The 25,056-nt window shown below is 43.4% G+C and overlaps 1 protein-coding gene across 2 annotated transcripts in view; it reads right to left on the reverse strand.

Annotated features, from left to right (window-relative positions):
* Nucleotides 1-357: 357 nt before the first annotated feature.
* Nucleotides 358-25,056, reverse strand: part of CLIP1 (CAP-Gly domain containing linker protein 1) — a 58,287-nt gene continuing 33,588 nt past the window's right edge. The window contains exons 15-26 of one of the 2 annotated variants that reach the window (XM_086474097.1): nucleotides 24,743-24,908; nucleotides 24,433-24,648; nucleotides 21,150-23,414; nucleotides 19,776-19,913; nucleotides 17,975-18,081; nucleotides 14,729-14,849; nucleotides 9,475-9,527; nucleotides 3,996-4,113; nucleotides 3,566-3,725; nucleotides 2,740-2,789; nucleotides 1,273-1,397; nucleotides 358-594 (exon numbers count right to left, since the gene is read on the reverse strand). In XM_086474097.1, coding sequence (XP_086330223.1) covers nucleotides 372-594; nucleotides 1,273-1,397; nucleotides 2,740-2,789; nucleotides 3,566-3,725; nucleotides 3,996-4,113; nucleotides 9,475-9,527; nucleotides 14,729-14,849; nucleotides 17,975-18,081; nucleotides 19,776-19,913; nucleotides 21,150-23,414; nucleotides 24,433-24,648; nucleotides 24,743-24,908 — 3,742 coding nt within the window. In that variant the 3' untranslated portion in view covers nucleotides 358-371. The remainder of the gene's footprint in view (nucleotides 595-1,272; nucleotides 1,398-2,739; nucleotides 2,790-3,565; nucleotides 3,726-3,995; nucleotides 4,114-9,474; nucleotides 9,528-14,728; nucleotides 14,850-17,974; nucleotides 18,082-19,775; nucleotides 19,914-21,149; nucleotides 23,415-24,432; nucleotides 24,649-24,742; nucleotides 24,909-25,056) is intronic. The other variant, XM_086474098.1, reaches the window with a different exon arrangement.

The raw sequence follows: 25,056 nt of genomic DNA on the forward strand, positions 1-25,056 counted from the left end.
TTTAATATAACTCTAGTGCCTCGTTCCTATACACGTCTTCCCATCAATAGGTACATCAGCACAGGGGCATTTCTTGTTAAGAGTAGGAACAAACCAAGAACCTGGGACGAAATAGCATAAAGTCATTTGTTAAATCGTTTATTTATGCTTCGCTTAAGTCTATTAAAGGGAGATGGGGTGTTTATTAGTGGAGGAGCAAAATATTTATCAATCCATTGACTGTGGAGTGGATGGGCAAGGGGAAAGGGAGCGAGGGGGGGGTGTCGAAAAACGCTGTCCCTTTTCCCCACGTTCAGCGCACACAAATGCTGGTGGTGGAAATGGTCCGGTTAGGGCGTGCAGACAGCTCGTCCTCCCGGCCGTGCGCTGCATTAGAAGGTCTCGTCGTCGTTGCAGTCAGCCGTCCAGTGCCCGAACATCTCGCAGGTGTCGCAGTAGGGGCGTTCCTCTCTCCTGCTGCCGTGGTAAGCCGAGTGGGGCGGCTCCTCCAGCATCTGTGCCTGGGTCGGGCAGTCTTCAGTGTCATGAAGGTCAAAGCAGCCGCAGATATCACAGAAGAGACGAGGTTTCTTCTTGGACAGGCTTTCTTCCTCACTGGAAGACAACACCAGGGCACATCAAGCAGGGAACTTCGCCTTCACGCAGGAGAAAGGCCTGTTTCCCTGCCCCGCCCCTTAAGCTGTCTCATAGTTACCGAGACTGAGAAAACACCACAGTGGTGAACAGAAAAATAAATTACAAAACCCCTTCTGAAGGTCTTCTGACACCTCAGCTACCTGGCAGTACCCCCATAATCTCTTACACTATGATATTTACCAAACTGTGTAAATATTTGCACAAATACAGACATTATTTAAAAATTTATATTAAAAATTTAAAAAAGAAACACATGTAAACTAGTTTCTCTTTTCCCTTGAGAAGAGACCTGAAATCACCATGTATCAAAGAGGTTTTAGTCCTGCTTCTCTGGACTGGGTCTCCCCATCTCAATGCAGCCACTGGCCTCTTGAGAGCAAAAACTTAATGTGGAAAGGGCCAGACTCAACCAAGTCTTACCAGAAATACGTGACGATACATCAGTGTCTGTGATCGGTAACTAGAGGACCAAGGTACACGGTAGCAATGAACCTAAAAGGGAGGCTGGACCCAATCACCCTAAATTCAAGAGAAGGCTACGTTTGACCTTCCCGACAGCTGGAATCAGGCCGGTGCGTTGTGCAGCTGCCCGAACTGACTGCTGCCAGCAGCTCCCAAACAAGGCAAGGTTTGTACCTGTCATAGTTATTTATCTCCTCTTCGTTGCCGTTGAGGGCTGCTTCACACATTCTTTGTATTTTCAAGTTCAGCTCCTCGTTTCTCCTTTGCAGATCTACTATCACTGAATTCAGGAAGTCGATCTGTGACGGCCAGAACAAGGACAGTCAGCAGGGTGAGGACTGCACTTCAGAGAAAGCGAGCAACAAACAACCCTCAAACGGACACGGGCAGATCAGCATTAGCTCTCCCCACTGGATCACTGTACTACAGAGAGCACCCATGGACACCGAGAGAACAAAGGGCAGGCGCTTCCCAAAGGACCCCGGAGACCCTCAGTGGGACTCATGTCCAGGGAGCTGGGCAGTTCCACGCAGCGGAGACTTCCGGGGGATCGGTGGGTCTCAACCCCCCACTGACAGATCGAGTTCTTTTGCTAATGTTACATTTTGAACACAAAATTCCCATCAGAACAGTGTCTCTGTTCCTCTGCACCTGCAGCTCCAGGGGACCCTCCCTGGAGGGGCAGTGGGACAGCACAGCGCGCCCATCGCCATCTCCCAAAGCGACAGCCACAGAGGCCAGTAAGCCAGTGCTGCGGCTGCTGAATGGGACCAAGCAGTGCTGGGAAATTAACACGGGGAATAAGATAAAGGGAGGCGAGAAGTGGAACAAACCTCGTGCTGATCAGAAGGCAGGGTTGCCATCAGCAGGTGAATTCAAGGAGGCAGAAAAAACAGAAAAAGATGGGTGTACGTTAATTACACTCCTCCTGAGCTCTGCACAGACTAGGGAGGACAATTTTTAATCAACCTGACTGACATCAGTGCTCTAAGAAGGACTTTTATAACGAGCAGAAGGTGCCTCTATTCTGTGTTTTCCCAGGCATTTGTTGTCACAGGCCTCCCGTGCACGGAAGCAGCGCTTCACGTGTTCATCATCACACTCCTCGATACACGTTTTTCCTGTTACCAAGCACACGCTAACTCAGCAAACTCCTTGCTCCACTGCTGCCAACCCTCATTCTGAGTAAAGCTCTGCATCTACGAAGCAAAGATCAACATTTTCAACTGCAGCAGCACGGGAGCTCAGGTAGCCCGTTTCTCCAAGATGCCAAGCGCCGCAGATTCAGGTGGGCCGCACCCGACTCCTCGGTCACACCCAAGGAACCTTTGAGCGGTTTATGAGCGCGCCCTGCTGGGCTGTACCTCACCAGCAGGCTGCAGGTCAAGCCTTGCCACCCCCGCTTTCCTGCCTGCCTCCTCATGTTCCAATAACCCGAGCTATTTCTCCAGTGTCACTCATCACTTTGAGTCTTAATATTTCCTGCCATTAATATTTCCCTTCAGAAGCAGGAAGCAAGATAAATCTGCCCTTTATGGTTCTGATGTACAAAATCTGATTAGGAACTGTCTTTGCAAAAACATTTCACTCTGCCTACAGACACGCTGCTGTTTTAGCACGCTGGTGTTTCAGATCAAATACCTGCTTCTCTTTTGCAATTTCATCTTGCAGCAGATTAGCAGCAATGTCACCTTTAAAGAAAAAAACACAACAAAAGCAAACAAGGTGTAAGTATCCAGTAATCTGAATTATGAAATGTACAATGGCCTAGTCAAGAGAAATGAAATAACATAACAGTCTATGGTCTCCAAACCATCTTAGCCTCACTGCTTCCTAATCACTCAGAATACGCTTCAGGAAGGGTGACTTTTTTGGGGAATTGTTTCGACCGCTGCATTACAGAAGCGTATTCAATACTGCATGTTACTTATTGAAATAAAAAAAAATAAACCACGTAGGTATAGGTGACAGCTAAAGTTCACAGATGTGCAAGGGAACGCTCCTCTGTGTCAGAGATGAGACTGCAGCGGCACGATGCTTCGGCAGCTCAGCGTATGGCAAGCACCAGTGTCTACAACGTGGGGTTCCCAGTCTGGTGCTCAGGGAGGTGGTTTTGTTACGATGCCTACGTGATCCTTCGCCGCTACAGCAAGTAAAACCAAAACCAGTCTGAGAGAGGCTCCTGCAGAGAAGCCACGCCACGAACAGGATGAAGTTTTACAGTTTATGCACGTTTCATTAAGTCCCGCTGCCCCCGCCCCGCTGTGACTGGGTTAACTGGCCCTGCTTTCATATTTTGCAGCTGGTCAGATCTGCCTCGGTCAAATCTCATGTGTGCGCTGGCAAAGAAAAGTCACATCTCAGGAGGTTCCATTAGTCAAACCTCTTTTTGACTGCCTGCTTACCAGTTGCAAAAATCTACAAGATGAAAGCCGAAGGCACAGAGACAGCAGAGAGACTCTCTTACCTGAGGAGCTAGTTACAGTTAAAGGCTGTTCGTTGTTTTCCTTGAGTTTTTGCTCCAAGTTCTTCACCTTTTCCTCAAGTTTCAATTTGTCAGACTCCAGTGATTTAACCACCGACTGCAAGGTTTTTGCAGAAGCATTTTCTCCACGGAGCACCGTGATCTGTAAGAATTATTTGAGAATAATTAGGCTGTCCAGAGTGAAGTCAGAGCACCAAGGCAACATCCTCAGCAGTAAGGGCTGAACAAAAATATACGCTAGAAGTCACCTACGTAGGCACAGATACCTAAAGATTTAATTCTAAGGTTTAGCTAGGCCAAATCAATAAAGAAAAAGAATTAGCCAACTCTTCAGCAGCAAGCATACAAAGCCACATGCTTCTAGCCATAACTTCATCCGAAATTAAGAATCATCCCACTGTTCCTCGTTTACCTCATTTCTGAGTTTTTCCAGTTCCTCATCTTTTTGTGTGATCAAGGCACTAGTAACACTGATGGATTTTTGTAGAGATGCTCTCTCTTCATCAATTTCTTTTTTTAATGTTGATTCTCTAAAAGAAAACCAAATACAACCAGAAATCATCTAAAGAATGGATTATTGTAGTTGCCTAAAAAAGCTGAATTTCAAGTATTAGACTACTGTAAGAAGTGGTTCTTAAAAAGCAAATTTCAATTCTGTACTTGACAAGGATTTTATATATGTATAAACATTTCAGATGTTACAACTGTGGAAACAAAGCAAAAACTTTACCTAGGTAGCACATGCCAGAATCTGCATATCACCGTATCCATTGAATTTAAAGGAGCAAGTTAATAGACTGGGGAGATACAGGATAAACAAACATGTTGCACAACGTTCCATAAAACCTAACTCCAGCGTTTTGTTACTTCTCGAAAATTATTAACAAGCAACAAAACAGACATGCAAAGCTCATTATACAAGTGGTCATGCAAAGCATTGATGATGCTGGAAATATCAGCTGGTCCTCACTAATTTCAGTGACATCATCATTTCCTGAAGCACGTACTTTTGAGAGTTTCTGGGCCTTTAACGACTACTGTTTCAGCACGGAACTGTGCGGGATTTGTTTTACTTCATGGAACAAGGGCGAAAAGGAAATCCTCCAGAGCAGGCACCAACCCCTTCTGGGTACCTATGACCAGTTTTCCCAACCTTTGAAGTTGATCTAGTAAGAGACGCGACTTCTGCCTACAATTCCTGAAGGTCTTAAGGCACCATAGCTATGACATCCCCAAAGTGATGCTAATGAGTCTTCCTGATAGGTCCCACAATACACACGGATGAGTAATTGTCCTCTGATGTGAGGACTGTTGCTACAAAAGTTCCTTACAAGCCACAAAATTTTTGTTTGGTTAAAAAAATAGATTAAAAAAAAAGAAAAAAGATTGTTACTCCAAGATCTACGTTCACTTATCTAGGAAAGAAACCTGCTTTCCAGAGCACCAAGCAGTGCCCAGCAGCTAGCTGTCCCCTCTCCAAGCCTCTGCTGGTGTAGCCACTCTTCTCCACAGTTCTGGGGGTCATGGTCCCACTGCCGCCGCAGCAGCGAGCTGCTTCTCCTCTTTCCAGCCGAGAGGGCCAAGGACAAACTAGGCTACCTGAACGCGTACCTGCTACACCAACAGGGCAGAGTGGCCAATACTGCCAAGAGACCAAGTGACATAACGATCTCGTTTAAGTCACTAAGCAAAGCTCCGCTCTTAGGACTGTCCAAGGGATTACAAGAGCAGAACGTGTCCCCGTGGGACGATGCTCGGTAGAGGTAAGGGGTAGCTGTTAAGTTCAAATGGAAAAGTTTCCGTATCCATGGTATCTACAGTTAGTGAGAGCCACGATACCCAGACCATGAACACAACAAATCTCGCCGACTCAAGGTAAGTAGGAAACTCAACAATGAGAGCACAATTAATGCAATTCTTTCATTGTTAAGATTATACTCGGCAATGGAAGCAGCAAGTGGAGAATCTGGGGTGTAGAAAAGCTGATGCAGCTACCAAACGAGAGCCAAAAGGTTGATTTTGGTTTTGGTATATTTTTTACAATGAGAGAATTAACGTAAGCAGAAACACAAGTTGCAGACTGCAGGATCGCACCTTCCAATACAAGTTATACTCCTGTTAAGGAAAACCAAAGGGGCAACGGCCTTTAATAGCTCTCCTTGCCAACCCTGACCCAGCAAAGCACTAAAAGCACGCCGGCAGTCTCTGTGTTCTTCAGCGGGATCACAGGCACGCTCTGGCCTAACCCATGTTTTTAAATGCTTTGCTGAATTCGATCAAAAGCGTGGGGTGGTGGTGTGGGGAAGAAATGTGCCACCAACGCATGGGGCGCTGCTGACAGAGCCCAGCTGCCCTCTCCAATCCCCTGAGCTGCAAATCCAGCTTTTACTTTAGGCAGGGGAAATGGGAAAGTACCTCTGGAAATTGCTGCTCACAAGCTCTGCTGCACCTGAGGCTTCACCCAGGCTTCCCTTTGCTACACACGCAGCTGTAGAAGGGCAGAGGGAAACCCCAGTGACTCATCTCGGGCTCGAGAGCTTGTTGTTTAGCCAACGTTTCCACTTTTTGGTCAGACCTTCATCTTAGAGATCAAGACCAAACACAGGCTTTTTGTGCAAATACAGTTAACTTGCCACGAGCAAGTTCGGTGCTTGAAAAAGGCCAACGGTCTGTGAGCATATAAATATATATTTACAAACTCAATGTAGGAGTCTAGAATACTGTAACACAAGGGAAGAGAAACAAGAGAAGAAAAGAGGAGAGAAAACAAGAGGGGGAAAAAGGTCCCTGCGCTGCAGCGTTGTTTTGTTCTTTCACAGGGCAGTCTCTCCAGGAACCACGCTCTACAGCTCCAGTTGGAGGCCTCTAAAACGCCGAAACTGGAAAACCTACAGGCACAGTAGGTGTACGTCACTACTTACTTCTATGTAAGTGTGGGTCAGAGATCACTTCCAGCATCAGCTGAGAGCCTACCCCGCTGATGCTTCAGCTTCAGCATCACTCGTAGTGTGAGTCACGTGAGAGGGAGTAAACGTAAGGAGCATATGTTGAACGTGAAATAACTACATAGTGATAACTTGCAAGAAAAATCTTGTGGAAAGTATTTATTTTATCAGGAGGGAAAAAAAAAAAAAAAAAAAAGGAAACTGATCTGGAGAACTTAAACTTTTTTACCGGCCAACTCAAATCCAAAATATCTGCTTGCCAGCAGGGACTACAGAAAAACAAAAATAAAGATTACTTTGTCGTTTCACACGCCATTTTAAAATTTCACTTTAAACCATGTTTTGAGCAGTGTGTGGAAGTCATGGGAGAGAGAGGTTTTTGTTTTAATGTAAAAATATCACCCAGATTCTTCCCTTACTACCAAAATAAGAAATTCTAAGAATGAAGCAAATACCTTAAAGTGTTACTGGGCAAGCTTTAAAAATGCAAGATAACAAGAACCACGTTAGAAACATGGAGTAGAAATGCAAAATATCGTAAGGAAGAACTAAATTTGCACCAAGGGGCTTTTTTGTTTTGGTAAAAAATACAGACTTTTTAAAATATATATTTTTATATATATATATATATATATATTGCTGACTATTTTACAAAACAAAAGCAAGACACCAAGGGACAAAGGCAGCCAAAATATGTACAACAACTTTACTTAAAAAAAAAATAAAAAATTATTTATTGTAACGTGGATAGACTTTCTTGAGTCTTACCATTAAAGACACACAGATATAGCAAAGGAAGCAAGGGTAGGAAAGGGAAGAGAGAGGAATGAAATGAGTATCGATAAATAGCGCAAGCTCAAAGACAGTAAGACAGTTAGCAACCCACAACGAGCCTCATGAGCTGAGGTAACATAGAACCCCCTTAGATTCAGAAATACCAAACTCCTGTCACTCCTAGCTGGGCTATCTCATAGAGGGAGCTGCTAAAACAGAGGCAGAGAATGCCTGTGGGTGGAAGGAAGGTGAGAAAACTATGGCTAGAGATTTGACCTGGTGGAAACACAAAAATGTCTCCTTCTCAGGATCTCAAATTCTTAGGGCAAAAGGAAGAAATCGTCACTCATCTCATCACCAGTTGCAGGGGAATTTGGGAATTTAGAGACACACTTTTTTATTTAATTAGTTCTTCATTCAGCCTAACTTTTTTTGTTGGCAAATAATGTCACATGCTGGGATGGTTTGACCCCTAGTGGCTGCAGTCTGCTTCAGTGAGGCGGCCTGGTTTTGTCACTTGTTTTATTCTTTCTATTGGAGTTTATTCAACACTGTTGAGGACTGTCATTAAGCCAGGCACAAACTTGGGCATCTCAGTGTAACTGACTGAAGGTACTGTTAAAATTCACTTTAATGATTTCATAATTATCTAGACAATTTCAGGCGGCTCGCACAGAATAAAAACAGGAGAAGGAAAATCAGAGCCACACATCTTCCTTTTCATAACTCACTAAAGAGCTTGTCTTTTAAAATGTCTGCTCCGAAACAGAACTGCTGGAAAGTACTGAACAAATCTCGGGTCCCTCCACTCACTCCTTCCTTTCCTCAAGGAACTTCCAGGAGTTACATTATTTAAAACACATGTTTCAAATCATGTTAAATAACAGGCTATAAACAGCATTTTAAGCTGTCAGTGGCACCAATATCGTACTTTTCCTGCCCTTCCTCCACACCAAATATGCTGAGACGATTCTCAGCTGGTGTAAACATCTGAATTACTGTGGATGTCAAAGGGGCTTCACACCAGCTAAAGATTTCTCCCCTTACCTTCTCCTCATCTTAAAAAAAATACCTTACGCTTTGCTATTCTACGCAGCTAAAGGCTGAGTGATCCAGTTCATGAGGCTGGTTAAAGCTGGAGGTTCAGCTGTTCGCTCCTGTCTCACAACTGATCGCACCCGTACGCTCGCTGCGGGAGCTTTAGCTTCCGCGACACCTGCGTGCCTGCCATCCTTCAGAGGAGCGGGACGAACAGAGCATGACCCACCGCCCGGATAACGGATTTTTAGGGAATAAAAGAAGGGATCAGTGTCCAGTACTGAGCAGCTAAGGATGTGCGCAAATACCAAAGTGCCACTCGCTGTTCTTTGCTGCGGCCATTAGAAGCTCAGGAAACCGAACAGGAGTTGGGTTGTTTTTCCTGGAACACACTCGGTGTCCTGGAGAGCTGCGGCTTTTTCTAAGGATTTATGTAACTTCTTTTGAAAAGCCCACATTTTCCTGAAGACATTGTGGCACTGAGCCAATGAGCTTTCCGTGCACATATTGCAGAAAGACAGTAAATTTGGTAACTTGGGACCATTTATTGAACAGCACAGTTTACAAATGGATGCCCCAATCACCCAGGACAAATCTCCTGGTATTTAAAAAACAGTGCTGAATGAACTGCAATAACTACCGCCACAGTGAACTCAATATCCCCAAATTATGAGAACAAGCCATTCAGTGCTGAATATCTGCTGCTTTCCTCTTTTTTTTAAAAAAAAAATTACAACCCTTAACACCACTGTGTTTCTCCACTATTGCTTAAGAACGGGACAGGTCAGATCTGTGTGCAGCATTTTTATCAGACTGAGCGACAATCCAATATTCCGGAGCAGACTAAAACCGAACATTCAACTGGTTACTGAGAACGAAGAGAACTACTACAATGCAAGAGGTGCATAACTAAAGAGGAAATGGTAAATAGCACTGCTGACATTAACACACGTCCTCCTCACTTTTAACAAGGTGGAAGATACCCTCTACAATCCAACGTGTGTAACAACCTCTGCACTTTTAACTATCATACAACAGGAAAGAACCGCTTTCTTAGCTGTATTTTGGTATTATGTTTTCTGAAGTTTTCTGTAGGACTGTATAGTTAAACACACATCAGAAAAAACAACTTACCTCTTTTTCATCTCTAATAACTGGTTGTTGAGTACTGATCTCTCCTCTTCCAGCTGAAACACAAGTACAAAAAGACTGCAGTTAATATACCAAGGATTGTTTCCTTAGTATAATATATTAGAGCATCATCATGATGAAACAAGCTTGGGAGACGCTACAGAGCCTAAAACCCCTCAAAGTGATCATTTTTCTACCAGGACACCACACGCACACAAACACAAACTGTTCAGTGACCAAGAATATTAGCCAGGGAGGGGCAATTACTGCTTGATACAGTATTTTCACTGGCTGTGCACACCAGAGAGGTGTGAGGCCTCACACAGCATTTCTGGGCCCCGTGCACACCAAGGGAACCGTGAGCCTTTGCATGCCCGGCTATAAAGTTTAGCCCAGTATTGGTGAATTACTGGATTTGCTGCTGTTCTGACCTGGATAACTGTACTGCCGATGCGTGTTTGTTACTGAACCGTTATTTAGAGATAAATTATTGATCCCTAAAGCTGTTGGTCTGGTGTCTGTTACTGCATCCTGAACCTCTAGCTCGGCAGGGCCACCTTAAGCCCTGACAACTAGTAAGGCCTTCAGCTGAAAATATTGTTGCTGCAGGTTCTTGGGATCCGAGCTGACAGGCACACACAGGTTTAGAGAAAGCAAAATGAAAACAACCACATTTGTACGACAACAAAACTGTAAGGCCCACCACTGAAACACTGGGGTAACTGACCTTCTGATAAGAAATTAAGTATTTTCAGGCCAATTAATTATTTTTCACCATCTCCTCCTTTCTTCTTACCCAACAGCCAAAGTCAGCAATTACTGCCCTGCAGAACTGCTTGTAGTAGCAACTGCCTGTGCCTTGACTCGAATGCAATCTCTGTTTAGATTTCAGGAGCTTTCAGGGTTCATCCCCAAGGTCAGCAAGATGTACATTTATACGGGAAACCTCAGAGCCCCGGGAACAACAGCAAATAGTCTCCTATCGACTAAACACTTTCAGCACTTTGCAGACATTCGGGTTTGGTACAGACGGGCACAGAAAGCGAGTTGCAACGAGAAGGAAGCTTGTCTGCCAGCTGCCGAGACTAGACAGATGAACCGTCTCCTCCACATTTTCTGACAAGATACCTTCTCCTTTCACGTACTACGGCGCTGTTGAGCCCTCCAGGTTTATACTTGCTATCATTTTGCTGGGGCTTAATCAGGCAACTTTATTGATATGAAAAACAGATACTGGAAGGGTGTAGAGAGGCTTATATTAAGAACTCTTAAGGAAAATCAAATTGTCTCTCTCAAGGAAGGTGACCACTGTAAGATGCAGAGCAGCCATAGTACCACGGGGGTATGGCCAAATTTTTTCTGCAGGCAAGCCAAACCCAGCAATTTCACCAGCAGCATGAAGTATACTCCCCGTTTCCGAGAATTTTTGTCTGCTTCCTACACAGAGGCAGCCTATAGGAACTCCTTACATCTGCACAGACTGATGACAAAAAAAAGGGGAAGGAAAAAAAGAACATGAAAATTCACTGGTAAACCCCAACGAGCTGCATGCTCTTCAGCCGCCTCTCCAGAGCCCCCTCTGACAACAATTTCATGTGGCCCCCCTCCTCCTTCAGACTCACGCTGCAATCTCTCGTGCATCGCTTTTCCAGCTGCTTCCTTTGGGCTGCTTTTCCTCTACCAGCACTAGCATTTCTGCACAGTCACACTGTGCAGCATTAACCCGGCCACGTTCCACAAACAAACTGCTTTGTTTCCCCCTAGGCCAGCTTGACTTCCCGGTGTTTCTGCTCTTGACTGCCACTTGCAATTGGAAACACCTCATACCGACACTGTTCGCCCTCTGCTCCCCAGAGGCCGTGTCCCCAGGGCTCCATGATGCTCTCTCCTCACTGCCTCCAAACACACTGCAACTTTTTATTGGTTTCTTTTAGGAAAAAGATTGTGGTGCCTGTTTAACTCAGAAAATCCTTCAACATCTGTGGAATGCTCCAAGATCACGAGCATAAACCCTCCATCTCTCCTCCATTTAGTTCCCTTGTTGGCTGCAGAGAGACGAGTGACTTTTATCCAGACCAAGATAGAAGTGGATTTAAAACAGACAAGAGTGAAGGGCAAGATATGAAGGGAGTTGGGCAGCTTCTAAACCCCTGTTGCAGCTGCATCGAGTCGTGGAGCAAGCCTTGAGCAGCTTCGTGGTAGAAAGGGAGAAAGGACACCCCCCTTCCCTCATCAACATTTCCCCAGCAATCCACTCACTCTCATTAGCCTCGGAGCAGACCTCTCGCATACCTTTAATAAAAGATGGACCAGCTGAGCTAGTAGGTGTTTCTACACTTTTTCCAATGAAGTTAAAATGCCTGAGCAGGTCTGAGCCTCCTAAAATACCACAACAAATAATCTGAAGCCAGAAAAGTTCCCCAAGCTCAATATCTATCTGACTGGGAATCTTTAACTAATTACAAACAGCTAATTATTTATGGATCAATACAGAAAAGCACCCCTCAGCATCTTTAGTACAAGACACTTTAACCTTTAGATGTCAGGATAAATCATTCATGAAAGAGCATTCATTAATTTTGCAAAATGTGCCACATGCAGCCACAGATTCACTAACCCAATTGACTAACACACTTGCTAGAATTTATATAGTTACCATAGCGACTGCTCAAAATACTTAACACATATGCTTGCGACCTCTCTTACTGCATTTTAACAGGCACATGCACAGAAACTCACAGACCGAAGCACTGCTACATTCTGTGCCTTCCTCCCTACCGTCCAGCTTCTCAGTATCCACTGCATGAACCATCCTGCTCTGTGCCACATCTCCTCACGGCCACCACGGACACTTGTTCTCTCAAATCTAATCAAGCAATTCGTCAGAGTAACATTTCTTCCGCTCCCCACAGACAGCCTGAGCCAAGGAAGCCCAAGGCACGCTGCAGCTTGGTGCCTACACGCGGTGCACACTCGCCCAAGCGAGAGCAAAGCAGAAGTGGTGGTGGGGATCCCCGAGACCGTGCTAGCCCGAGACAAGGCTGTCTGCATGAGAATCCTCAAGGCCAGATGGTTTTCTTGCCATTTCGTTAAGAGAACTCACCAGAGTCAAAGGTAGAACAAGGGGACTGTAAGTTGAGGTTGGGTAAGATCTAAAGGGAACATAAAACCAGCCCGACTCCTTGGGGCAGCAGCAGGTTTTTATCAGACTGCAAAGGACGGTTAGTATTCAACCGGCTCCAGAGGAGAACAGGGAATGCTTTTTAGGAGCAACCAGGAAATATGACAGTTCTGGGCAGGACTGCACATTTCATGAGAGCTGAACGATATGGAACCGCGAAGAGCTGCGCTCATTAGTTATGTGACACCCGGCAGGAAACCTGCATTGTCAACGACACCATTTTGCCTTTGTTCTCTTTGCCACAACAGAGCCCCCTGGATCACCAACTGCCTCTTCCAGCCTGTCAGGAGGCCACACAGTTCACCAGACCTAAAGACACCACAGCCCAAATGCTACGTTTGGAAAATGCAACAGACGGCATTCCCACGTCCCAAGGTTCAGATGACATCCTCCTCGCAGAAGAGGAAGGACATAAGGCAACACAAATGGCTGAAGAAGGCAAACAGACTCCTTCTCCAAGCTCTAGCAGACCTTTGCTCTCGGAGCCATCTACTCACGGGCAGAAAAGGCCACGATGCAAGTGAACCGCGGATGGTCCGGTCTGCAAGGGGACTGCCTAATCCCTGCGCTTCACAGATCACCGCTCTCCATCCTGGCAATGAGAGAAGGATCCCTGCTGACAGATCCACAGTAGGCAGGATGCAGGCAGCAGGACTCCTTCACAAGGTCATCTGGAAACCACGGAGGCCACAGACTGAGATCGCAGTGACCGCTGCCAGCCTGCGCCTTGGGGGCTGGAGGGTCCCTCCCCTCGGGGGCTTTCTGGATATCAACTCTGGCTACGTATGATAGGCAGAAAGATATGACCAATGTTGCCGAATCCTTTTCAAGTTACAACTCCTTCTGAAAATAACAGGTTGCCTCAAAGATTCTGAAATAATTTAAGAAAACATGTGGGAGTGGGGAGCAGAGCTCCCACTGGCTGTTTAGGATGACAGCGTTCTCCTACCACACCGCTACTCAGATGCGGCATGAGTCAGTGGTTGAGCCCACATGTCTGGGACTCTTGTTAATCATCTCCAAAGGCTCTTTAGGATGAAGCAGCTCGTGCGTTACTCCTGTCAGCAGCCAAAAGGGTTTAGAAGCTGGACAGATTCGTAGTCACCCATCCTCAGCACCTCCAGGACCCTTGGGGAAAACTCAGCCTCGTGGCTTTAAAAATATTAGGCTTTGGTGCAGGATGGAAAAGATCTGCTCCACTGTGCCTGGGAACAGGCATACCCCTCTTCTGCACAAGTGCTATCTCAGAAAGGCAAGATGTAAACCTGTGTCTTCTATGTGCTTGCCTTTGGACAAGATCTTTCAAAGATTCCTGCGTTGTGTGGCTGTCACTGGAACTGCTCCACAAGAACTAAACTCACCATATTTAATGGCTGTAAATCTAATTTATCTTTTGGCAAGTAAGCTGTGTAACTCAGCCTGTACTTTAAGATTCCAACAACATGTTCAAAAGTAATAGTAAACAATAAAAAATACAATTTGAGAGTCTTTTTCTCCCCTATAAACTACCACCAGAAAAGCATCTTATATCAATTCTAGTCCTCCCATACCCAGTACCTGGCTGCAGCACTGTTCAAGCACACAGGCAGTATGAACTTTAAGCAAGCATACACGTGCATAGCACTTCTCTGAGACAGAGTCCAACCAAGTAGTTTTAAATAGTATTCTGAAAAACATCCTAAATACTGGGGTTTTTAGTGGGAAGGGAGAGCAGGAATAAGGAGGAGAATTAAATAGCGAGATTTCCTTAGTACTGGGTAGATGGAGATCTCCACAGTTGTGTAACAAAATTACTCCCGACAGAAATAGCAAGTGCCTGTTAATACATTTGGCTAAAGCGTATTTAATTCACGCTCGTTCCCGAGCCTCTCGAGTATCCCTCGTGGGTTACGTAACCTCCTGTCAGCTGGCAGTTCTAACCTCCCAGTGCAGGTGGCTTCCAAATTTATTTTAAAGCATTCTCAGAGCAACTCATCGCCCAGGCACAAGCATGCAGCGCAACGTCACCCCGGCACCAGCGGCAGCAGCACGCGCAGCACTGTCGCCACAGATCAGGAAATGTTCCAGCCACTCTACCTTCTGATGACTTGTGACTTCGTCCCTGCTCCTGCCCAGCTCCTCGGCAAGTTTCACGTTCTCCTCTTGCAAAGCTGCAAGCTGCTGGGACTTCTGAGCTGCTGCCAGCTTCAGCGCTTCGCTGCGAGGACAGAGAGTGCATCGTTACCATAGGAACGAGAGAGGCAAGAAAAAACTGTGGGAGAGATTCAGCTTCACAGCTTGGAAAAATACATCTAGGTCACGTGTCTAATGGGATCTGTAAGAAAGGTGACAATCTCTACCTCCGATGCACAGGGAGAGCTTTAACCCTGAAAAGCAGCAGCAGCAGCACAAAACTCCTTTTCCTTTATCAGGTACCCCAAGAAATGGAGGCAAGTTCAGGCTGCGAGCTCTGCGTGCTCCCGACGGTCAGCAAATGCTTGGATGCAGAAATACAGGGTAGGGTTTGACAAGAGCAATGGTGAGTTATAGCCCAGGCTTTCTCAGAAGTGAACTTTGTAGCCTGAGGTAAAACATAAGAACTGGTTTTGTTGTTTTTGTTGGTTTTTTTTTTTTTTTTAATAAAAAGGCAATAAAAGTAAAAAAAGAAAAAACAAAAAGAAAAAAGCTTACAGTTCCACTCATTTAAGTACTCCCACAAGGTCTGACATCCAAACATACAAGAATGTGGGAGATCACAGGAGGCAAAACAGGAAAGTATCTAATCTATTCCATTGTTTTAACCCATACAAGGCTGAGAATGAGACAAAACAAAAGCTGAAGAAAAAAAAACCCCAGATCTGCAGGCTTCATTAGCCCGTGTTGCTACTAATATGTGTTGTTTCCTTAAAGTAAGTTTATTTTCAACAAGTTTTTGAAAAAAATATTTTGCATGCCTGCCTGTAACACAAGTGACTAACACAAGTTTTTAAAAGATTTGATGCCTTTCAAAAAATAAAAAAGATAAGCTTCACTTTGTTGAACAGCAATTTTTATGACAATTTGGTTTTCATAAAAAGGAGTCTCAGTACTCCTATGTGCCAACATTACACAGAGTTACACCCTGACTGGAATATTAAAAATACTTTTATGACTGTGGGAGGTAGAAGAACCCCTAAGTCAGAAACTTACTCAAGCACTTCAGAACACAAGGACTCTTGGTCTGATACTGGGCACATTTGAACAAAATGAAGTCCGATTTGCTTTTCAAATTCAGCACATAATATGACTAGGATTTTCCAACTATTTCTTCTATCTGGTCTCACTTTGACCAATTTCCAGTCCGATCCACCTAGGCTGGATTAAACAGGCGAGCTCACATCACTGAACATCGATTCAAATTATCGCCGTACGAAGCTCCCTGCCGATGCAGGAACACGCCTATTTTTAACCGCGATTGTTTGCCGAACTGCAGCACTAACCAGCGCTCCTCTTGTTGCTCTCAGCATTAAAGCGCAGATTCAGGGCATGGTGAAAAAGGGGTCAATTTGTGTGAAATGCTCCCCTGCGTTTAGTGCCAAGGAACTTTAAACCGAGAGCAGCGAGTGCACTTGGCAATATGCAGAGCTAAAGAGCGCACTCCACCCAGCCGGGACTGCTGCTTTTCTTCATCCTAGTGTTACAGGGAAGGCTCTTCAGCAAAGGACACCAGTGTCACGGCAACACCTCCCCACCTCCGAGAGGCACCGCTCCAGGGGCAGCAGCACGTCCCTACCTGCAGACACAGCTCCTGCGGCCAACGTTTTCCCGCTACTCCTTCACCAAGGCTTGGGCATCCTCAACTGACCGCTCAAAGGTGCGCTGCCTACCCACACTGCTGCTGACTGAGGAATGCCTGTTATCAAGCTAATTGCTTACTCTAATTAAAACCAGGCAACACACAAAATGGTTATGACAACAAAGATCAATTAAACAACAGCTAGGCAAGCTTCCACTTCTCCACAACATCTCACGCCACTGGCGGTTAGAGACCACATTCAGCAACAGTCTATTACTAAGATTATCCTTAAGGAAAACAAGAAACGATTAAAGAAACCCCACAAAGCGATCAGGATCACACGAACGCCTTTCAGTGCTGAAGATTTTCAAGGAAGTATCTTCTATAAATAATTTCTGCTTGACAAATTACAGCCTAATATATTTTGTCTCTCCATGTCACCAGAGTCTGCTAGCCCCTTGCTGTTCTAGCGTTGCAGCAATTAATCTGCAAAGAATTATTTTGCTTTGGCATTTCCTACGAGCACTGAGGCAGCGGAACAAAATCCTGCCTTTCTCCAAGGAGGCTGCTGTCTACACAGGCACGCAGATTTTTAACAGCAAGCAGCAAAACCTGTCAGTCATACAGAAACTGAACATTAATTCTGTGTGCCAGTTTCCTCTGCGCCCCATCTTCCCCTCAGTGCAGTGGTTAAGAACTGCCACAAAATGACTTATGGAACTAACAATAATAATAATTAGTCAAAGCTGCTCTTAGCTCTCAGTCCAGATTCCAGCTCTCGCTTCAGGAGTCAAGAAATTGGAGTGCAGGTGGGAACAGAGATGTGTGATTTACTGCACTACATCTCTGAAAGTTGGGGGACGTGCAGCTACCGCAGGGTAGCAGTAACCAGGATTTTTATTCTCAGTGGCACACCAAGAGCTTTGACACAATGAGATTCCGCTGGGCAAACTGCTTTATATCAGAGGCTTTGCAGTCAATTTGTTTGTGTACAATGCTACAGATCACTTACAGTACGTAAGAGGCAGCTTCTCAGATGAAGCATCTCAAACAATAAGCAATTAGCTCCAGTTTTACCTGTTCCATATGGCAGTTGTGTTGTACCAGTCACAAAATAAGTTCATAGTCGGGCAATGGGAATAAAATGGATAAAGCCATCAATAAAAAAAATAAAAAATAAAAGCAGACAGAGATTTACTGTAAATAAAACCACTTAAAACTACTTAACACTCCAAGTGTACTTTCAATTAAATCGAAAAATAATTTCTTTTATTATAAAGCTTTTAACATAATATGGCGCCCTCAGGTGGCGGAACTCTGTACTTCCTCCAGCAAACACATTTTTTCAGACAATGCTTGGGAGTGAAGGATTTGCTTCTATACCCTTCAGTGACTCGAGAGCAACACTCTGATTTCAATTTTTAGCCATGTCAAACTAATATTTAATTTTGACCTAAAATCTGCTCTATAAGTGAGGAGACTGGAGAGGTACTGAAAGACAATTAAAAAAAAAGAGTCAACATAACTACAACGGCACAGTTTAACAGATTTAACATTGAGATACTTACAATTCTTTTCTAAGTTCTTCCACTTTCTTGTTCTCCAGATTTAGAAGCTCTTTTGATTTATTAAGTTCCTCTTCATTTTTCAGGTTGTTTTGTTTAAGCATGTCCAACTTAAAGAGGAAAAAACCCCTCATTACACTAATGAAACCACACAGTTCTTAGGTGTAGCACTTGGAAAAGACATTCAGCAAAAACGGGGACCTGAGTTGAGCTGTTCTACTTTTTCATCTTTAGTGCTTTAAATTAATTCAGCCTGTTTGTACTGAGAAGCATTTGTCTAACAAAAACCATTAGGAGCCTGTCTGCATTCAAGTCGAGCAGCACAAAGAATTCAAAGCCCGTTGAAGGGCAGCTCAGACTAATCTGTCACATATACCCTGATATAAAAGGTAAAGCTCCAAAGCACCTCCATTTTAAACGCTATATGACTCAAAACACTTTTAAAAAAAAATAAAATAATTCAACATTGGTTGGTAAAATTAGCTGTTCCCTTGATCTTTATTCCTCCAGGATAACTAATAAAAAGCTCTGCTTTACCATACCTTAATTTCTGAGAAACAGTAGGCTGAATGTTGTGCTTGCAACCATGAGAAATGAATTCCCTTCAGAGATCTCGGTGCGCGGGACAAACGGTTGTGTCTCTATTTACTGAGCTTGTGTCCACCACGTAAACACCACAAGCTCGCAAACCTTATTTGTCCGCACTCGGCCACACATTATTACATAACAGATAATCTTCAGCCATTCTCATGGCATTACAGGACCCTGGGGATTTTTTTTTTATTATTTTCCCCAGCCATTACTAACGTCACCGCTTTTAATTCTCGAGTCATCAGATCTCGTTGGAAATCATTACAGTTGCAGCACAAGCTGTGGCATTTCAGCCAGCCCAGCTGTTCACTACCCATTACTACGGGAGCTGCAGAAGATGAAAGAGGCCACAGGGTGGTTCAAGGTCTGCAGGAAAGATGCCAGTTCGATGTTAGACCAGATACTCTGGGGCGAAAGAGTGTGAAAGAGACCAGTGAGGACATTCTTCCCTTCTTTGAACCCCGGGTATCACAACGGGGTGGGCAGACAGGCTGAAAATGGATCCCTAGGGAGACTGCTGTCCATGTTGGGCTGTGAGGTTCTCCGGGACCGTTGAGCTCAGGTACTCGTACAGTGCACAGCTCAGCACAATTTGTACTGGTCAGTTCACAATGCTGATTAACAGAAAAGTGGCACAAAGAAGAAATGACAACGTACACACGTCCAGATCACAAAGAGGATGCACAGAGCAAGGAGTGCATCACAGGCGAGAAACGGAGCGGTAACTGCTGTGGATCAGGAGCACTGTTACTCAGAGCTCTGCAGCCCCTCATCCCATGCTTACAGCCAGGGCACTGAAGCACAGAGTGGTCACATCGAAGCAACTTATCCAAAGCTAGACAGCAAGACTGATTAAGCCTCAAGTCAAACCCATGTCTCTTGATTCTGTGATCTGCAAAAGCATCCAGAACTCCTATTACATATGTTCTTCTTTGACACTGCACCAAGATTTAAGGGACGCAACCTCCTATGCTGTAGTATTTGAAACCACATGCAAAATACAAAAGAATATGGGTCACAGGGCTACATAAAGCACCCAGATTTTCCATCAATATGCACTCATCTAGTAAGTTTTCACAAGCCAGTCAAGGCTGACTATTGTGGTGGGAAAATGACCAAATCCACTCTTGCCTTATTTAACACTCTATAATTCAATATTGTTCCTTACAAACTAAGCAAAACTTTTCATATAAAAGCATTTAAATGTGATTACTTCATTCTGTAGCTTCTCGTTTGTCTGTCTAGAGTTCTCCAAAGAGGCCAAAGTTTCGATCTTTTCTTTGTGAATGGCATCCTTCTCTTTGGTCACCTGCTCCACAGCCTGGAAAACATCTTCTGCCATTTTGGCAACCTAAATATATACATATATATAAAGGGGGGAGAGGGGGAAAAAAACAAGTATTACCAAAGGGACCTCTGAAAGCAAAAGGTGAACCACAATACTTTATGCACAGCTCCACGATTTGCCAGTTGCTTTCCAATTAAATAAGGACTTCAACTGGGAATTTACTACATTTTGAAGCTGCATAAAGTATAAAAACAACTGGACATGAGAAGATTCAGTTCCATGCAGAAACAGATCATAACCCCATGCTTGTGTCATCACCAAGGACGCCTGCTGCTTCTTTTTTAATTCCTGGATTTCTAATTACCACCACTGTGATTGCTCTTAGACTTCAAACCACTTTAGACAGTAGTAGTTCAAGAGATATTCACTTCCAACAGACTGCTCTGCTTTCAGAAAATGTGGAATTACAAAAAGCTGTTAAAAAATTGAAGAGGCATTAAAAATTAAATAGGAGATAAAGCCAATTATCACATTATTTCAGTGTTGATCATTCTGCCCTCATAAAAGGAAATACTTCACAAGAATATCAAGATACCTAGGTAGGCAGAATACATTCCCACAGGATACCTTGATTCCAATTTGTATTCAAAGTGATTTTATGGGCTTCCAGCCACACAAGCTGAAATTCAAAATACTTTACAGAATTTGTTGGCGGTGAACACAAAACACTGCTGTGAATAAAAAGAACACCAGAACTGCCGTGTCTTTAACAGACTGAATGTCCTACAATGCAAATTTAAATGGTTCTCTTACACTGCTTTTTATCCAATTACATTCACAGGAGCAGTGCGTTGTTTTACATTTTTCTGAGTCACTCAAATTTGTAGTTTATTGTAATTTAACATAAAACTGCACAAAGATCTAATGTAAAACCTTATCTATTACTACTCTAGCTTTTAAGCTGCAGTGGACTTCAACAGAAGGAGCTGCTCAATTTCTCCTACCAGATTAAGGAAAGAAAACTTCCTTTTATTCACAGTTTATGTTGTTTTCTTGCAACATTCAGCGACAACATAGGTTTTTGAATTTAGAAATCTTTTTTAAAAAAATATTAAAGTGTCTTTTAGACTCACAAGTCGAAAAAAACACTAATGTATTGAGAGAGACCACAATTCCAGCCTGTTTATACCGAGATGAAGTGCTGATTGTGCAACAAAGTGCAGAGAGGAAACCATTGGGTTAGTGCTCAGTATTAGTACAACCATTCTTGAGTCTTTATCTACATAGGTGTTTCAATACCTCAAGTTTTTGCGCTACTGTTTGGGCCTGGAGAGTTTCAATTTCTTTTAGTTTCAAAGCCAGATTGTTCATCTCTTCCTGCAGCGTCTCATTTTTGCCCTGAGAGACCAGCAATTTGCCTGAGAGGTCATTATTAGTTTGTTCTAAAAGTGCCACTTCCTCATGCAGTTTATAATAATCCTTGGAGAATTTCTCCTTCTCTTTTAGTATTTCTTCCTTAACGATGACCAGACTCCTCTGTTCAGCAAGCAGGCTGTCATTTTCCTGAAGTAACTTTATTCTCTCCTCCTCCATCACCTCATGCCTGTGTTGAAGATCATCCAGCCTCTTGGAGACACAGCTGTGCATGTCCTGGAGCTCTGCTTTTGATTTAGACACAGAAGCAAACTCACTCTTCAGTTGTTCGACACTGGAAGCAAGCCGCTCTGTCTCCGCACAAAGGGTTTCTTTTTCTTTAATTATTTCCACCAGTTTAGCTTCAGATTTTTCTTTCTCTGTCAGAAATTCTTTATTTTTCTCTCTCAGCTCTTCTATCTCCTTCTCTAAGAAGCTGATGTTGCTTTGACGTTCCATACGTTCCAACAAAAATGATTCCTTGTCTAGTTTTCTAGCTTCCTGTTCTATGGTCAGGTTTTCTTTCATAATCGCAACCTCTCCATTTAATTTCTGACACTTATCTTGCAACTCAGCCCTCTCTCGGGTCAGCATTTCCCTATCAGAGGAGCAGGTCTTGAATGAAGATGACAGGACCTGCTTGGCATGTGATACAGCAGTCAGTTCATCTTCTAATGTTCTTTTGGCATCCTGGGCCTCTTTCAGAAGATCTGAAAGGTCGTGTTTACAGGCTATCAGCTCTTGATTTTCTAGAGTCTTCTTACTTAGTTCTTCCTTGAGGGCTTCAATGGAATCTTGGAGCACGGTGTTCTCCTGGGCCAGAGCTGTCTTGATGGAGATGTCCAGTTCATGTTCTCTCTTCATATCAGAAATTGCATTTGCAGAAGACTTGTTTTCTTCAAGAAGCTCTGAGTATTTGTTCTCCAATTCATTCTTCTCTTGGAGAAGAGCTTCATTGTGCTTTTCAAATTGCAACAACTTACAAAAAACAGATTCCTTTTCTAAGTTCAGTTTGTTTATTTTCTCAGTAAAGACTCTCTCAGCAAGTGTGGCATCTGCTGTGGCCTTAGCAAGCTTTTCAGTAATTGCCTTATTTTCATTTAAAAGTTCCTCCCTTTCAGCCAGAAGCCTTCGTTCTGACGAAGAAAGAGCCTCTTTCTCTTGAAGCAACTGAATACATTCAGAATGGGACCGCTCTCTTGAGGCTTTCATTTCCTCAAGAAGATGAGAGAGATTAGCAAGGGAATCCTTCAACTCCGTGTTGTCTTTCATCACTGTTTTACGTTCTTTATGTTCGGTCTCTAGCTCTGTTTGCATCTCTTCTGTTCTCTCTTTTAATGCTTGGTTTTCACTAACCGTATGGTCTAAACTCGCACGCAGCTCTTCTACGCTTTTACAGAGCATCTCCTTCTCGGACTGCAGGCTCTGACTAGTCTGCAACAGACTGTTCATTTCATTTTTTAAGGCTATATGTGTGTTTTTAAGATCTGAGTGTTTACCTAGGGCTGAATCTCTCTCTGCAGTCAGAGATGACACTTTTTGGAGTAGCTCTCTTTGATCTCTGGCCAAGGCCTCACTAGAGATTTCCAGCTTCTGAATGATATCATCTTTGTCTTTAACAACTGCATCTTTCTCTTCCAAAAGTTTCTTCTGACAATTCTCCAGTTCTTCCCATTCCTCGATACGTTTCTGATATAACACATCCACGACATCTTTGCTGGCCTGAAGTTCTTTCAACTGTTGGAGCAAGGTTGACTCCGAAGACCGGAGAGCATCATTTTCTTGAGTTATCTTCAGAAGGTCCGCCCGGACTGCCTCTAGTTCAGAGAGTAATTTGGTTTTCTCAGAAATGAGTGCTGCCTTTTCTGTGCTGTCCTGCTGGCTTTTGGCCTCAGCTTCTTCCTTCTGCTTGACGATTTTTTTATTTTCTGAATTAAGTTCTTCGTTTATTGTCCAAAGCTGTTCTTGGTCACGTTGCATTAATGAAATCTTTGATTCCAACTCTAGAAGTTTTGACAACAAGGAACCTCTCTCTAATTTTAAAGTATTCCCCTCCTGTGCCAAAGTCTCTTTTTCTGACATCAAACCCCTCATCTTGTCTGACATTAGTTCAATTTCTTTTCTGGCTGATGCTAACACAGAGCTTAAGGACTAAAGAAATAAAGTCAGGGAGAAGGGAAAACAAAAATGAAGTCAAGGAGACAAATGAGAAATGTGGTTTAAGGGCAAACAGAGCTATTGTAATTTACGTCTTCAAAAAGTGTATACACTGACACACAGGCCCTGTGCGAACTGAGATTTCGTTACGAAACACTCGCCATCCGCAAGAAAACTCTTCAGTGGTTAAAACATAAAAACAAAATAATCATGGTCTGAAGGTTCCTCCATACAAGACTTCATCTTGTTTTTAAAACTACTCTCAATAAATTTTCTGAACGTAAATTACTCAGAAAAGCCACAGAACGATTTCATGAGAATTTAAGTGAATTAAAATGGGGGCAGTTATATCAGATGCTGACTTCCAGCTCTCAAATTCAAAAATAGATAATGTTCCTCATTATTCTGTAACAAAATATATTGTTATAACCCAATTACTTCAAAACACCACATCAGTGACGTATTTAAAGTTAACTTGTGTGCCAGTTTATACACTAAGTATTTTGCTAAAGCATAAAACAAAGATTATAGCAAATAACTAATAAGGGATGAAAGCAAGCAGAAATTGCAAAGAAACAGGATAAAAAAAATTACTAGGGTCAAGCTACATACTCAACAGTTGCACATAATACGGGATCACACTACAGCACAAAATTTCAAGTGGGTAACTTTTAAATGAAATATTTCACAGAATATTTTAAAATTCATGCATTTAAAAAACAGAGAATAACATCTGGCTCCAACTGACTGTGCTGAGCCAGATATCTATGAACATAAAATGTTAACAACATAGAGCCATGTTTCGTGGATTCTTGGGTAATCTAGGAAGAGAACCAGTTAGCTGTGTACGCTTCTCTCCCCTAACTAATGTTTATCTCCCCTGGAAAAGTTCAAAAAAGAAACATTACAAAAATTTTACTATGAAATGGTGAAGCCAGGCAAAAAACAGCGTTTCACCGAAAAAGAAAGATTTAAACTTTAAATTACTTGCAGAGTAACAAAGTGTACGTACTTTGGCCTGTTCCGCTTGCTGCTTCAGCTCCTCGGCCTGTGTTTCTAGCTCATCGTTCTTCTGTTGCGCAGTTCTCAGGGCCTCTTCTGCATCCAGCAAGTTCTGCTTAAACCCTCTGATATCCGCGTCATGTTTACTGATCATTTCGGAAGTTTCTTTTTCATACTTTGCCTGAAGATCCTTATACTCATTTTGGCTAGTCTCGATTCGCTTTTTCTGAGAGAAGATAAAACAGTTGGAACACAGTCAAAGCAGCAGTGGGACGATAATCCGCACACAGTCAGCTACGGCTTTTAAAAGTTCTTCTTACCATGTCCGTTAGTTGATCCTGCATATTTTTCAGTTCTGCTTGATGAATCTTGAGAGTTTCTTGCTGACTCTGCTCAGCTTTCTGTGCTGTCTGCTCCACATCTTTCTGAAGCTGAACAGCCTTTTCATTTGCTTTTGTAAGCTCAAGTTGTATTTGCTCCAACTGCCTACAAAGACCAAATAAAAGAACGTTACTTTTTGCTGACAGCACAACAAGCACAGAGATGAAAGACTAAATTACACTGAAGTTCTATATTATGTCCAAGCATTTAGAAAAAGATCGAATCATTTAACATATAGAGCATGTTCTGCTAA

This window comes from Leptosomus discolor, chromosome 16 (genome assembly GCF_034619465.1).
Source record: "Leptosomus discolor isolate bLepDis1 chromosome 16, bLepDis1.hap2, whole genome shotgun sequence".
In the NCBI taxonomy this organism is placed as follows: Eukaryota; Metazoa; Chordata; class Aves; order Leptosomiformes; family Leptosomidae; genus Leptosomus; species Leptosomus discolor.